This window comes from Panulirus ornatus, chromosome 8 (genome assembly GCF_036320965.1).
Source record: "Panulirus ornatus isolate Po-2019 chromosome 8, ASM3632096v1, whole genome shotgun sequence".
NCBI classification, from domain to species: Eukaryota; Metazoa; Arthropoda; class Malacostraca; order Decapoda; family Palinuridae; genus Panulirus; species Panulirus ornatus.
The window spans coordinates 22,144,526-22,161,530 of record NC_092231.1 but is presented as its reverse complement, the minus strand read 5'-3'; the positions used below and the strand labels follow the sequence as shown (position 1 = coordinate 22,161,530).

The following is a 17,005-nucleotide window of genomic DNA, read 5'->3' as shown; positions in this document are numbered from 1 at the left end:
CAGCCACCATGTCTTATCAGTAAGGAAGCTTTTATCTTGCACACAGTAGGAAGTAAGATTACTTGTTTTGTAAAATCTGGAGGGCGGGCGAATCGTCTTTGTCGAAAAAGAAAATCTGTTTACATGCTGGAGTGAGATATGCCAGGAAGGAGGAGCACTGATGAGAGGTGCAAGGAATGAAAGACGAGAGGAAGCAGGTTCCTATATCTGAGGTATGGGCACTTTGCATGTCAGCCGATGAAGGAGCAAGCATTGTATGTGGGTTCCTACAGGTGTGAGGCGTGGGCTTGCCTTCATATGAGCGCTGCTCATGAAAGGTGCCCTGGGAAGGAGGGAGGTGTTGAACGACCAATGCGAAGTGGAAGGCATGCTGGAAGTAAAGGGTCGGTTTGTTGATAGGGTGGTTAACTTGAGATTGGATATTGTAAAGGTGAAGCGGGACGCACCGACCTCAGCGGGAGAACAGTGTTTCATTTTAGGTCGGACATTGTGTCTGGAGAGGTTTCGAGAGGAAAGAAAACAGGAAATTGCATATTCGTTTTCTTTTTTTTGTAATTAGTTATTAGATGGGTATCTAAATCGGCACTAATCATGGCTGTCTCATGTACACTACACAGACGCACACTGGAGACTGGGGCTCCACGAGTGCAAAACTCCCTCACTGTGCAGTACAAGTAAGTCATCACACACACACACACACACACACACACACACACACACACCGTCATCGAGACCTCCTCCCCTCCTGCGCTCCACCCCCGGTGACCGCCATCCGTCACCCCATTCTCTTCGAACCAACCAGAGCTGGTACAGACAGATAAATGAACACTCCTATGTCTTTGTTCATGTCATAAACAATCTGTGAAACAAGTGCACAGCTTATCAAGTGAACATACAGTTTTCTCTTAGTTATATGCATGTCAACTGCCTTATTATTCTAACTCATTCAGTGGTTTTCATCACATAATGTTCAAGTATTCAGTACTAAATGCGTAAATTATCTACATCTCTATTACCATAACTCAATCAACGTGTATCTGTTCATCCCTTAATGTTCAACAGATTGCTGCTAAATGCATGATGTATAAACTATATAGTTTAAATCGTAAGATTTCTTCCTTATATGTCACTTTGACTGTGAAGATGTACCTCACTATCCAGAGCGTAGAAGTGTCCAGCCCCACCTTGATCTTAGGCTCTTTTATGATTAGTTAAGTGGACACTGTTGTGAATGTCTGTAATATCTCAAACGTCTACTGAGCATGAGTCCCATGGCTGCACGTCCAGTGTCACCTGTGAAGCAGTGTCACTCCTGCCCACACTGTCACCTGTACCTGCAGTGTCACTCCTACCCACGGTGTCAGAATCCTGCCCACAGTGTCACTCCTGCCCCACAGATTCACTCGTGTTCCCACAGCTGTTACCTGACCCTTGACCGTCCTATCCACACACCTGCACCTCACCTGACACGTCCCTCCTTCACAACCCTCCTGCACCCCTGGATTCACACACGTCTTCATCTTACACCTATTCATTTCGTCGCCCCATCTTCTGCCGCACTTCTTCCCAGACTTTGGCTTTGATGACCGCGTCTCTCTTAGCTTCTTACGGTCATGATAATCGCCTGTTGTTCCTCTTATCTCGATGCATTTTTCCCTCGCCCTGTTTGCTACTGGAAAGTGGCGTCGTTCGTTAGTGGCTTGTACCCGAAAACTCAACAGTTTTCCCGCCCTGGTTTTTCCCAGTTTACTCTCGTGTGATGTACCCCTCATCCTTCGAGTCGAAAAAAAATTTAAGTGAGACTTTGATACATTTTGTTCTCCAGGGAGAGAGATTACAGTCTTTCTGGTAAGTGACTCTGAAACTCCCAGCTCGTCTTTCTCGATCGCGCGACCTGCCTATCGCATTTAGTTCTCGGTGGCGTATGCAGAATCTAACTCAAACACTTGCCTCCGTCTTAAGAATAGAGGGTAAGCGAGAGAGCCCGCTTAATGGGCCGAGAGGCCCGTGGCTCTCGACTCCATCAGTGACGTCACAGACGGCACTCCAATGCTCCACAGGAGAGAACTGCCGAGTACGTTTTATACCGAAGACCCACAGGCCATGAGAGCATGCAGAGGAGGACTGAGTATTGGCGGTGAGGAGGCTTATGTTCCCTGGTGTGGCGAGGTCTGTGGTGACTGTGTGTTAAGAGGTAGATGTACCGACTGTCCGAAGTACAGGACCAGGCGGCAGCCGCACAGTACAAAATCACTCACGTGCAAGATATGCACTGTCAACACCTCCAGAAACAGTGAAGTTTCTGATATAGGCTCGTGTAGTGTAGGTGGTGGTGAAATGGTGAGGTGACGTACCTGAGGGCTGTGTTGGGACTGATTGGGCTTGCTGAGGTGGTCATTCTGACGGGGTGAGTAGGAAAAGGATCATGAGAATAACTCTCAAATCGTATTGTTCTGTTGAAATATGTCTTCTAACTTTTTTTCACTGATTTCAGATTTCAGTATTATTTTTTTAGTCTTTCTGCTTCAGCAGGTATTTCGTCGGGGGGGGGGGGGGGGGGGGGGGGGGGACGTCCACAGAGGACTCAATGCTCCAAGGGAGAACTGCAAGAGTACGTTTATATACCGAAGACAAGGCATGAGAGCTGAGGGAGGACTGAGATTAGCGTGAGGAGGTTATGTTCCTGGTGTAGTGTGTGTTTGTGTATGTGTGTGTGTGTGTGTGTGTGTGTGTGTGTGTGTGTGTATGTGTGTATGAGGTAAGTCATTAGATACAAGCTCGTGGCAAGTGAGTTGGTGGGAGATAACAAGAGGTAGATGTACCGACTGTCGAAGTACAGGACCAGGCGGCAGCCGCACAGTACACATCACTCACGTGCAAGATATGCACGTGTCAACACCTCCAGATCAGTGAAGTTACTGATATAGGCTCGTGGTAGTGTAGGTGGTGGTGTAATGGTGAACGGTGACGTAGCCTGAGGTCTGTGTTGGGACTGATTGGTCTTGCTGAGGTGGTCATTCTGACGGGCTGAGGTAGGAATGGATCATGAGAATAACTCTCACTCGTATTGTTCTGTTGAAATATGTCTTCTATCTTTTTTTTCACTGATTTCAGATTTCAGTATATATTTCTTTAGTCTTTCTGCTTCAGCAGGTATTTCGTCGCAGTTGTATCCTCACGACACATTCCAGAGCGGGAATTCACATCGAACAGCGACAAATGTGGTGTGTAATGCGAGGCTCACGCGAGACCAGATAGATCTGGACGCTGAGGATAAGACAACGTCTTCAGCAGAAAATGGAATCAAAGGCGAGACTGCAAGTGTGACATTAATAGATCGTAAACATTTTGTGTGACTAGGAACACTTACATACGGTTCACCTTGTGGACACAGTCTGGTGAGGAGGAAAGGATGGATGTGTGTGTGTGTGTGTGGAATGATTCGAAAAGGGATATGCTGCCGAAGTTGAAACAAGGTGATCCAACAATTAGACTGTTAGCGAATGAGTTGAGCTTCAGCATATGGTGTTCATGGACGGACAGCTGATTTTTACTGTATATTTAGCGACGTTGGGTCGGTCGAATAGTTTGTCTGTGGTCATGCAGGGAGAGCTACTGCTGGAGGTAAGGTTCGTCTCACACTGATGGCTCACTGGTGAGACTCGCACTACTGTCCTAGGAGGCAGGGTCCGTCTCCTAGTCATGGCTAACCCATCACACTCACACTACCGTCCTTGGCGGAGGTGTCTGTCTCATACTGATGGCTCACTGATTCACACTCACATTACAGCCGTGGGAGGAAGGGTCGCGGCCTCACATCGCTGGCTCTCGGGTCATACTCGCACTCTAGACCACACAGCTTGACGCTTTGCTTCGTATCCTCAACAAACTTAATCTTGTTCATTATGTGTTGCTGGCTATCATATCTCGTAAGTTCTCCTTACGTCTGTCACCGTCTTCTTTATACCTACTCTCCTGAATGCGGTCTGCGCTACGCGCTAGCCCTACCTCATAGCAAAATCTCGTTCGTAGATGCTCTTAAGCAAGTACTCCTAGTTTCCCCTTTCTGCAAACCTGCTGAAGCAACCCCCATCTGTCTCACACGCTTATCTTGTTTAGTATAAGCAGACGGTGCCAGCTTCCCTCATCTGCTCGGCACAGCCACCTGCTGAATGCCTCACCAAATGCTTCCAGCGTTGCCATAATGTATCCGCTCGTAATGACGCCTCGTGTGCTTGCTTGAACCTGAATGTTTAGGGTGAATAATATCCCTATATCATGCAGATGAATACGCTCCTGTTGTTGCCTTGTTTCGCGGTTTATGGAGAACATAAGAGCCGGAAGCTGAGTGTGAATTAGTAAGGATGGAAGACTTTGGCTGTCTGTCAATTACATGTCGAGAAGTTTGTGTTTATCACATAGTCTTACTATTGTAACTATGAATATCGTAATACTGTATGTGTAAAGTATTACTATAGTCACTAAACAGAACTGGCAGTAGTAAATTCACAGTGGTTATTACTGAAGTAGCTGCGGTGAGCCTACGAGACATTCGTTTCTTTCTTGTCCTGTAATATATATATTTTTTTAAAGTTCTCATTCTGTTTGTGGAGGAAGAAGTCGTCTTGAAGGTTTTGAGTTCACCACCTTCCGCCTCATTAACCTAACGAGTCTCCTATCATCATTGAGAACACTGGACTTCCCTCAGTCTGTGTGCAGGATTCGGTTACCACTCCTATTTCGGCCTGTTTTCCCGTATCTCCCCAACTCCCCTCTGATTCCCATGACTTATATTCACCTGTCAGTTGTGATGCTTCCCCTTCCTCCGACCGAACTGTCTCCCTCCCCACTGTGAGTCTCTGAGGCTTGTGAGGGATCATACAATCCTGTACGATCCCTCCTACAGAGCCAGTCCCCGTCCTCCCCACATCATTTGTCAGGAGCGACAGGTGTCTTTCCTCCTCCTCCACCTCCGCGGGTCTTAAGGGCTTTTACCTTCCTCCTGCTTGGCCTATATGCACCATCTAGAGATGCGCTTAGCCCACCGGAGGTGCAGTTCGTGTGCTACAGGTGTGCGGTGCACACTAAGGGCGCATCTGATTCCCACGGGCACACCAGACACTCATAAAATTTGCCTTTAAGTACGACAGGTGCGTCAAACACTTGAGTTGTGTTAAACGTGCAGGAGACAGGCCAGACACACATGTGGTAAGAACATCCTGTCTGACACACGAGAGATGCAAAACAAACATCTGGAAAATCCCCTTACATACGGGAGGTGTTCCGAACACAAGAATGGAAATCAAACATAAAAGGGGAACCCTGGACTTACTGGATGTGCAATACATTCGTAGAGATCTAAGTACACTTACTGTGTTCTTGAAATATTACAAGTTAACATTGAACCCCAGATGTTCTTCTACTGCTTACAATGTATGATTAACTCACAACTGTAATGAACTGAACTCTAAAAAACATTACTACTTAGTCTACGACACACGAAGTGCGTTGTGACATTAAGGATGTGCCAGACGTACTCTTTCTGTATCATTAGACATCCAGTTCTCATTTCAGATAAGCTCCCTCACCAGAAACACTGTTCACAAAACTAGAGACATGTCTAACATACTGGTACATATAGACAGCCGTTAACGGTTCCAACAGGTAACAGACACTGCTGACAGGGACACATCTACCACACACTAGACTTATGAGAGGCAGTTTCAGTATATAGTGAGTCATTTGCTGACTAAACCTCCTTTAACGGATTCGCACACACACTGGAGCCACCTGATATATATCATGGATTACCCTGTTGCCACCGGAGGCGCTCATAGCGACATTGTAAAAGCGTGACTACTTCAGGTATTAGTGTCATTCTGGATCCAAACTCGTACATTATAGTGTCCTCCAACACAGTGATGTTCCTATGCTCCTCAGTGTACTAAATGCGTCTGTATCACATTAAATACATATCAAGCAGTTATAAAATACAGGTTTCACAGGCAAGATGCGAGATGATACAGATGTCTGATACAGTTTATACAGATGTCCTATTATGGAGTACACAAGCCAGGGGAAGGATACAACACCTGACGTGCTTTCAGCACAGCAGATGTTACTCTAGTTTACGTCGTAGTCGAATCTCATTCGTGCCTATGTGGTGAAAGTAACACATCACATCCACCACAAACCACTAGTGCCTCAGCTACACAAGAACCTCTGTGGAACACTAGACGTAACCAGGGAGGTGAGAGGTTGCAATGACGGTCCAGACACTCAGTGCACACACTGGAAGCGCTAGTGACCCAGGTAATGCACCGAAAGACATCACAGTCTTCTCAAACACACAAACCGATCCTCTCACGCAACACTGACATTCTAACACGCGTTAGTGAGGTCTATCAACACATCTGACGGATGTCTAACGTAATAGATTCGTTACTGGGACACTGGGTGTATTTCTGACACGCGAGATGCTTCATAAGCGACTACATACACTCACAAGAGGTAATAACGTCCACGGCACACTTGATGAACCGCTGACACACGAGATACACCAGCACTTCAGACACTCCTGACCATAAAAGTTCCTAGGGTACACTAGTGGCATTTCTGAACATACGAACACACACAAGCTGAAGGCGTCCACGTCATATTAGCTTGGCTGGATTCACTAGAGTCGCCACGTATACAACGATGTTGCTGCTTTATGCACTAAAAGCTCCATTGATATACTACAGGTGCTTTGAATACACTATAACCGCCTGTAACATAAAAGGGGAATCCTGGACTTACTGGATGTGTCCTTAATACAGCATAGGCATTAGTAACAAATCCAGGGACGCCATTATAACACAGGTGCTTTTAACACAGTAATGCTACTCCAAGATACCACATGCCCTCAACACACACAAACACACATACACACACCCACGCGAGGCCCCAATCACGTGAGTGGCATTCTTGATATACTAGACAATGTTCGGCATAAGAGAGGCTCATCTAAAAAGTGCTCCTGACACGTACGGTCTGCTCGAGCACAGTGGACGCGCCTTGAACGCACCACAGGTACTTGGCATACACAGCCCACACTGTTCGAGAATTCGTGAATCACTGCTCATCCTGAGGCTCACAAGATGACTCTTGAGTCGTTGAGCACGACTGTGAGACCTCTAGCCACGATGGTAGGAACACGGAACAGGACGGTACGACCTTGGTCAGTGACCAGACCAATATACCCTTTGTCAAACAGCCGTTTCTCAAGGATTATACTGTCGTGCTCAAAAAGGTTGCGTTGAACGCAAGAGAGACGAAATTGATCTGTCGTAGGCTACAGTATATCTAGACATGGTGATGGCGCGCCTCTCCCCTTACAAGAAATTACCCTGTACAATTGGTCTCCTGCCAGAGGTAGCCATCCTGCCACTGGGAACTGCCTCCTCATCACGAAGGAATGATAAACATCATATTCAACGTCGACCCAACAATCTCTCAGCAAAATAAGCTCTTTCTTTCGAGTCGCCCACCCGTTTCGTACAGAAAGTATCCTTCCTCTTAGTTATTACCACCTCGCCCTGGTTAACTCCTTCCTCACTCCATGTTTCCCTCCCACTGGTGAAAGTACCCCACCTCCATCAGAGGTACCCCTCTGATCAGAAACTGACGGACCCTCGCCACTAACGCGTCACTTCCAGGGCGACAGTCGTCTCTCCTCCGACCTCAAGCTAACACCTCAGTCCGGCCAGCGACGATATCATCGCTAAATCACACACACACACACACACACACACACACACACACACACACACACACACACCACTCGCTCCCATCAAGGCTTAATCACGCAAGTAATATCTGGGCCGATAAGTATCGATTACTGCTCTTGCAATCACGCTGTTCAGGGATCCTTTTAGGGCAAGAGGGATAATGGCTGCTGTCGTACAACAGAGCTGTTGAATTATAGATGAAACAAAAACAATGCTGCTGAAAGTGGGGGAAAAGATCAATATTTGAGAGTGACTTAATCCTCATCTTTGACGGAAAAGTATTATGAAATTTTCTTCTCTGGGAAATAGATTTCTTGACCAAGTTAATATATATCTCTTGCTTATCAACGAAGCCAATTTTGTCAACGTGTCGTGTTCTTTGAACGTTTCTCCTATATATATCATCCACCTCGACGTGTTTACATAATGGCTAACATTCTGCCATTCACATGTGACTGATTTCAGCGTCCACCTCAAGCATGACAGTGGCAGTCATGATCGCTATTCTTCAGATGTTGTTTACACTTGTTACTCACCCGTGGCCTCGGCTGTACAGGTCGCAAACGTAATGCAGGCGAGGAAGATGAGGGGCCAGGTTAGCGCGTGCATGCCTCGCAGTCCACCAATTACCGACCTGTTCATCACGGCCGCCACCCAATCACACGGCTCGGGTTTGAAAGGTTTGAACTCGGGTGGTGTAACCGTCACCAGCGAAGGAGGAAGACAAGCGGTGCGTGCTCAGGTCAGAGGACGAGTGTACGAACCACCGTCTCCCCGCCAGCTTTTAAATAGCGGCGCCGCCTCCGCACCTGACCTGTCCTGCCACGCATGTCTTCCTCAGTTGCTTCACGCACGACAGGAGGCGGGAAGGAGGGCGAAGGGGCAGAGGAGGAGGGTAGGGAAGGGAGGGAGGGAGAGAGAGGGAAGGAGGGGAATGGTAGGTGTGTGTGTGTGTGTGTGTGTGTGTGTGTGTGTGTGATTACGTACTTGTGATTACGGGGAAGGAGTTCTACACTCGTGGGATCCCCATCTCTTGAACCATCTCTACTATCATATAGTTTTCTAAATTTGTGTATGCTCTCCACATTCAATGTGCCCACATGAATTGTATTCCATATAATGATACGCATACCATAAAGTACGTCTTTACATCCTTCCCAATAAGTCTCTTCCATGTTTCATGTCCGTCATCGCCTCTGTGGAAGAGTTGCTCACTGTCTTCATCATCAAGTTAATTTAGAAACTAAAAGGCTGTGATTAGGTCATCCCTTTCTCTTCCCCCTGCTACAGTGGGCACATTGGAGGCCTCTAGCCTTTTACTTTAACTCATCTCTATTCATTCTGGTGGCACCTTTTTTGTCCTCATCTAGAATCTTGTCTTTTTACATCTTTCTGTTTCTTTAAGTTTGGTGACCAAACCTGAAAAGCATACTTTTGGCCTAAAGTACGATATGAAAAGCTTGCTAAATGTTTCCTTCAGTTCATTGTAAGTATTTGCAAGGAGTTAGTTGGTGTCTTTCACTCTTGTCTTTATGTGGAACTCTAGTAACCGGTTAAGGCTATGTCAACTCCCAAATCCCTTTTACACAGAAATAAGCAGCATATTTCCTGCTATATGATATTCATATAGAGGTCTTTTTTTTCGACTGTCCCATCTTTATTACATTTGGTCCAATTGAATTTCATCAACTACGTATCAGACCAACTTTGAGGAGCGTCTAGGTCCCCTTGTAATTTGATGCAGTCTTCCTAGTTCTTCTCTTTGCACCATCGTCGAACACGTTTGGTTACGAATCTGTACCGTCTGGCTAGACATTCACATGGATCAAGAAGAACATCGCCCTGCATCACTCCACTACGATCTTCCACCAGTTTGAGAAGGCTTTTCTGACCTGTTTCTTTCCATTAAGATCATTTTCATTCTATCAGAAGAGTCTCCCCCTTATCCCTGCCTAGTGATCCAGTTTCTTAATCAGCCTACCATATGGTAAGACGTCAGATGCTGTCTTGAAGTCCAGTACAAATAGTCTACCCAGCCATCCCATATGCCTAAGGCCGAACTCACCCTCTCATGGAAATCTAAGAGCTTCATTGCACATAACCTCCTTTTCCCAAGACGGTACTATCTCTTACATAGGTGATTTCCCAATGTAGAAAGTCATCCATTCGCTTTTTGATCATTATCTCTTCCAGAACCTTACAGACCACCTTGGTCAGGGAAACTGGTCAGTAGTTCAGTGCCTCTTCCCGGTCTTCCATTTTCATTGATAGGTCTGATGTTTGTCCCTTTTCCACACCCTTGGCACTTTACCTATCTCCATCGACATCAACAAAAGGCTTGTTTAATGTATCTGCTCCATCTTCAGCACATATGATGACATTGCATGAGGACCATGATCGTTCTGAGTCAAGACTCGTTATTTGGTTTATGACTTTTCTCAGTATCGTGATGCTTCGTAAAATCACCTCCGTATCCCACCTCGCTTGTGTTGGGGTTAGAGTGTCTTCCACTTTGAAAACGCTTTTGAACTTGTTGTTCAGTTCCTCACATATCCTGACATCATCCTCGACTGTTTTTCGCTCTGAATCCCATAGTCTGAGCAGCTGTTCTTTAATTCATTTACCCTTGAATTTTTGGAAAAGTTTTTGGATTTCCTTCTGCCTTGTCCACAGTAGCTTTTCAGAATTCCTTTGTTCCTCTTTCTTACCTGCTATATTTGTTCCGTGCTCTCTGATACCCAGCAATTGCTAGCTGCACCTTCGTCACTCTGTAGCTCGAAGCTCTTTTGCATTTTTGTCATCTTTCATGGAACTATTCTAACCCCCTTTCTTAACCTTCCCTTTGTATTTGGGGCTTGAGGGATCCATGTTCCCGATACTTTATTGTGAAATTCACGTAATCTTTCATCACAGTGTCTTCGTTCCTGTCTACTGAAGTCTATTTCCCAATCTATGTTTCCAGAAAGAAAATTACTTTGTGTAGTGTCCGCGATATTATCTGCTCTTCATCTCTTGTCCCATCTTGACTCTTTCATCGTCCTCATCTCTGAGAGGTGCGTATTTAATGCTTCATGCATTATCCTGATTGTTCATTCATTGTTATCATTGGGATAGTGTCAAACGCTTTCTTGCAGTTCAGACACAAGCAAGCTCTCGAAGAAACCCAAGTTTCGCAACACGTGACCTCCTTTCCCTAAAACCGTGATATGTTTCACTTATGTAGCTTCTCCTCGGTAGAGAGTCACCCATTTGCTTTCTGATTATCTATTCAAGAATCTTTTAAACCACAGTTGTTAGTGAGACTGTGGCACCTTCCTGGTATTCTGCTCTCAGGTGCTCTTCGCTATCTCCTTTCTTATAGATAGGCACGATGTTTGCCTTGACAGGAGGAGGAAAACGGATCTTTCTCGATCGTGTGTGCATTAGAAAACAAGAACCTTATGTTATACGAAAATTTAACCAGGCATCAGGCCATGAAAATACAGGGGGAAAACTAGAGTAAAATTGGAATGGCTTGTAACTATGGTCTCAAAAACAAATGCAACTGCAGCGCCATCATGTCAACATATCGTCATCAGCTGTTGGGCCGAGCCTTGCTGAGGAAGTGAAAACATTGGATAATGCTCCTCATGATTCCTTCCAAAAAAAATCTAAACTTCGGCTGTCTGGAGAATTCTCTAAATTCAGTCAAGTCGTCTACGTAGACTTCCATTGGAGCGAATGATTAAGCACTCATTGTAGTAAATACCTAGGCTCTTACTGTAGTAAATACGTATGCTTCCAGTTTGATAAATTCGTATGGTCCCACTGTAGTAAAAAATGTAGGCTTACTCTGCTGTAAATAAATAGGCTTCCACTGCAGTGAATGCGTTGGCTCCACTTCAGTAAATAAGTAGGCTCCCTGTTTATCAAATTCGTAGGATGCATTACACATGATAGGTAGGATTCCACCACACTAATAACCATTATAGTAGTCATCACTGTAATATCTACAGACTCGCGTGCACTCTGGTACAGCAGAATCAGTCGTGTCTACAGCCAACGTATCTTCAGCTAACAAATAAAAGTCTGTCAGAACTATATAGAGTCCAAGATATTCGCAGAAACCCACGGTCACTCTTTTATCGGAACCTAATTAAACCATCTACATACTGGCTTGAATTTGTACAGAGTTTTGGGCCTTTTAAAGTCAAAGGTGTCCAGTGTACCATAGCAGAAAATTCAGATCGGAATGAAAAGAAAAGTAGCGAAATCTATTTGAATCCATATATATTGGTTAATGTAAACAATAGTTTACGTCAGTGTTGAACAAGGAAAGTGACTGAAAATGAAGCAAACTTCACATATCAAAAAGTCATCATAATGGAGAGTCAAGTTCAGAGAGCATGCAGTACTGAGAAGAGAACATTATCAAGTAATGAATGGTATGATAATGAGAACTTACGTGAAAGGAGAGAGAAAATTTTTCCAAGAAAATATCGGATGTATCTACAGGAGCAGAAGTAGAGTACTGCTGTGTCATATGGTTACCAAGCAAAGAGATGGAAACACGCAAGCCTAAGAACTTTCAGAAGCACTTCATGAAGAAACTGTAGGGCAAGGAACACCCACGAACTGCTACGAACGACTGAAAGCACTCGAACTTTACCCACTGGAGAGAAGAGCATTATTCATGAAAATCCACGAACGACCACAAACTGAAGGATAAAACGACGAGGAAGTTAAACGCCAGCCAACAAGAAAGAAACAGAGTGAAGTGTGTGGATCTCTGTGGTGTAGCGTTGAGCGATGCTGATCAGAACGGACTCGTGGTCCGCCCAAGGTCAAGCGCATGCATATAGGAAAGATAAAAAGTATTCAGTGTTCTACCTGGAGATATCAGAGTCATGCATGGGAGGACTACAGAAGTATGGTTGGAATATGGTTGAAGTTAGTCCCAGCTGAACCCAGGACTCGTTAGTCAGTAGTGAGCGTGATGACAAGAGAGGAACAGCCAGGGTTCATTATGCAATGACGTGCGGTGAGGGTTACGCCCTGTCTCTTCGTCATGGCAAGATTTCGTCGTACTTAATCGTAGTTAGCTAGACTCTCTCTCTCTCTCTCTCTCTCTCTCTCTCTCTCTCTCTCTCTCTCTCTCTCTCTCTCTCTCTCTCTCTCTCTCTCTCCCGAGTGAGAGAATCTTTGTTAACTTTACGTTTGTCAGTTCTGCCAGTCGCTTAACAGAGCCTAACCCAATTTTCTGGAATTCTTTAAATATGCAAAACGTTTACCTTCCAACCCACTTCGTTCAAAGTTTCCATTTTGCTGTGCGTCTGTGTGTGTCCACGTTGGCTTAGCTTGGGCCATGCACAATTCAAGCTATGCGAACTGTTGTACTCATTATCATTCGAGTATGCCAGCGGGCAAATTTAGATGGTGCGGAGGAGTAATGAATGACACGAGCAAACTGGATACTTATTGTTTACATTGTTCAGTAGGAACGGTGGAAGGGGGAAGGGGGTTGAGGCATTGGAAAGGGGGGGGAGGGATAGGAATGATTTGCGAGTGTCTTGTTCCCAGGGTCGGGGTAGGTGTGGGGAACTGGAGATTCCTCCCTGGTAAGGAGGTTTTGATAATCTGTGTATCAGTAAATGTGATGTGTGTGTCTGTGTATGCGTCTGTGGAAAACGTTTCAGCTGCCCTTGAACGTAGCTTAGCGGAGAGAAGGATGTTATGATGATGTAAGTTATTGAAGATAAAGTTAGTGAAGATAAAGTTAGTGAAGATAAAGATGTAATGAATTTGGCCATTTTGATCCGACCCCCGAAATTTTAGCTAGGTCAAGGCCGGCCAAGGACGTCCGAATAAACTATTATTAGTAGTGTTAAGAGGTTAGGAGAGAGGTGCAAGTATGCAGACTGTTCTGAATGAGAGCGCTTGGGAAGTGAGTCTGTTGTTTTTCGCTGATGATACAGCGCTGGTGGCTGATTCGGGTGAGAAACTGCAGAAGCTGGTGACTGAGTTTGGTAAAGTGTGTGAAAGAAGAAAGTTGAGAGTAAATGTGAATATGAGCAAGGTTATTAGGTTCAGTAGGGTTGAGGGACAAGTAAATTGGGAGGTGAGTTTGAATGGAGAAAAATTGGAGAAAGTGAAGTGTTTTAGATATCTGGGAGTAGACTTAGCAGCGGAAGGAACCATGTAAATAGAAGTGAGTCACTGGGTGGGGGAAGGGGCGAAAGTGCTGGGAGTGTTGAAGAATGTGTGGAAGGCGAGAACGTTTGAAGGAATAGTGGTTCCAACAAAGCTATATGGTTGCGAGGCATGGGCTATATACAGGGTTGTGCGGAGGAGGGTGGATGTGTTGGAAATGTTTGAGGGCAATATGTGGTATAAGGAGGTTTGATCGAGTAAGTAATGAAAGGGTAAGAGAGATGTGTGGTAATAAAAAGAGTGTGGCTGAGAGAGCAGAAGAGGGTATGTTGAAGTGGTTTGGACACATGGAGAGAATGGGGGAATGCTATTGCAAGTGTGGTGGAACCTGTTGATGAACCAGTGATGAACCTCTTCAGTTCTATGACCCACTTCAACTTCCGTGGTTCCAATCACTGCCATAGCCACTTCCAGAGTATCTAAAGTATTCTGCTTCCTCCGCGTCCTTGCATTACAGCCTCAGTCAAATCATCTTGTGTCAACCCCACTTTTGTACCTGATTATCTTGTTTTTGTTCACTCACTTACCCCAAATCTGTCTCCAGTCTCTGAAGTTTCTCTTTGGAGTACCTAACCAGAGCTGTGTCATCTGCAAACAGCAACTGACCTACCTTCCCTGCCTCCGAGGATACTATACATCTTCCCCTCACCTTGAGAGCCTTGCATTTGCCTCCCTCACCAGCCCGTCCATAAACACATTAAACAGTTAAGTATGTAGTAATTAGTTTGGCACAGAAGGGATGCTGTATGAAAATAATGAATAAGTGAATATTTTCTTAACAGGAAAGTTCTGTGACATTGCTACAGTGATTAGTAGCCTCGTGTGAGCTAGTTTTGTAGCTTGGCTCCCTTTTCTCGTCAGTAAGAGACGAAAAGGAAGAGTTGTTGCAAGGGAACCCTAGAGCGGGTTTTGATTTTTTTCAATATATATAAAAAAAACGATCTTTGTTGCTCACATATCTTTGTTGGTCACATTATATTCATATGCATCGTTGTTTAGAATCAGATGAACAACACAAGATACGAAACTCCTCTCCTGGTTACAACAGGCAGGACGGAGCAATAAGGCTCACGGAATGTATAATCTTTGATTTAGGCTGGCAAGAGGCAGTCTGCGAAAGCTTAGATGTCTGAAAACGAACTGAAAGTTTCGCAACAATATGCAAAATACAGGGGGTTATTTTTCTCGTGGGTATGGCAACATCGGCTCATCTGGCTGCTACTCCAAGCTGGTATCACGTTTTTATTTTTGCATTTGTTGCTGTTGATGTATTGGACAACAGGTAGTGTAGACATTTTCCAGTGCATTAAAAACATGCAAAAATCGGTATTGCTTGCCAATGTAATTTTCTTTTTTTTTTTTTTTCAAGGCTCTGTGATGAAGGTTAGGCAACTTTTTTTTTTCTCTCGTTGGAGCCTTCAGCCATGGACAAAAGTGCACATCATACCCTGGCCTTATTTGAAATATAGAGAGGATGGTGAAAAGGGAGGAGAAGAGGCAATGGAAAGTATTTTCGAACTTTGAAGGAATTGAAAAAATCTGTCTTCTTGAATATTCCAGGTGGTAGTTATTAGGAAGGACGTGAGAAAGTAGAAGGTTCCAAAGCTTCGACGTGTAGGGAAAGAAACAGTTAATGAAAACGGCCCAGCATACAAAAATCTGTATACCATTGTTCCATACTATTTCCTCCCGTATAATATCACACAAGTTGCCAAAATTACAGTCATGTACTTTTTAAACTTTATCTGTGACATTTGCACTTAATATTCAGTCCTTCCCAGTCTACTTTCCCATATATATATATATATATATATATATATATATATATATATATATGTATATATATATATATATATATATATATATATATATATTCACTTTACCTATGCATGGTACAGTGCCTCAAAAGCAAGCACATCTGCCCTTGGTATTCTTATGAATTATTTTTCATCCTCTTCTTGTTCTTCATATTTAGTCACACTTAGAGCTATATCATTGGCAAATTTGGTTGTCTTTCTTGAAATCTAGGCACCAGCCTTACATCGCCATTTCATAACTACTTTTATGTATCACAAAATGTTACGTAGTCGTAACTTGAACTTAAGTCACGACCAGAAGAACTTAATGAAGATGACGATGTCTAGTCAAGTCTCTTGACCGAGTCATTCTTCATCTGTTCTCTCGGGCGTCTCTCTTGAATACTTTTTCGCTTTGCTGGGCTAGGTTAGGTTAGGTTAGGTTAGGTAAGGATGAATATTTTTCATACTGATTTTCATCACTGCTGGATGAGGGCAGGATTCCTGTAGCTATAACAATTCTCATATTTCACGTTTGCATATATATATATATATATATATATATATATATATATATATATATATATATATATATATATATATATATATTTATATATATATATATATATATATATATATATATATATATATATATATATATATATATATATATATATATATATATTCCTATGAGTCCAAGGGGAAAATTAAACACGATAAGTTCCCAAGTGCACTTTCGTGTAATAATCACATCATCAGAGGAGACACAAGAGAGAATAAAGTCAGTTGATATACCCTTCCATTACTTACTCGATGAAACCACCTCACACCACATATTGTCCTTGAACATTTCATTTCCAACACATCCACCCTTCTCCGCATAACCCTATCAATCGCCCATGCCTCTCAATCATGTAACATTGTTGGAACCACTATTCCTTCAAACATACCCATATATATATATATATATATATATATATATATATATATATATATATATATATATATATATATATATATACTATAAATATTATGATTGCTATCAGTAGTGTTCATTCTACAGTTCAACTTATTGATTAATCCACTTGAAGTTGAGTAGAGACGTAGCCATGTCTGACGGAGGCGAGACTACAGCAGACTATAGATCCAGACTGCTTTTTCCCCGGCTGGCTATACGTTAATACGAGGAGACAGGACAATAAACTCCAGTAAGTTAACTGGTGGAGGAGTACGTACGTACCTACGTTAATA

The 17,005-nt window shown here is 43.7% G+C and overlaps 1 protein-coding gene across 1 annotated transcript in view; it reads right to left on the bottom strand.

Annotated features, from left to right (window-relative positions):
- The window catches only part of LOC139749680 (uncharacterized), a 49,656-nt gene extending 41,146 nt beyond the window's left edge, over positions 1-8,510 (bottom strand). The window contains exon 1 of the mRNA XM_071663845.1: positions 8,306-8,510. Coding sequence (XP_071519946.1) covers positions 8,306-8,411 — 106 coding nt within the window. The 5' untranslated portion in view covers positions 8,412-8,510. The remainder of the gene's footprint in view (positions 1-8,305) is intronic.
- Between the last annotated feature and the right edge of the window lie 8,495 nt (positions 8,511-17,005).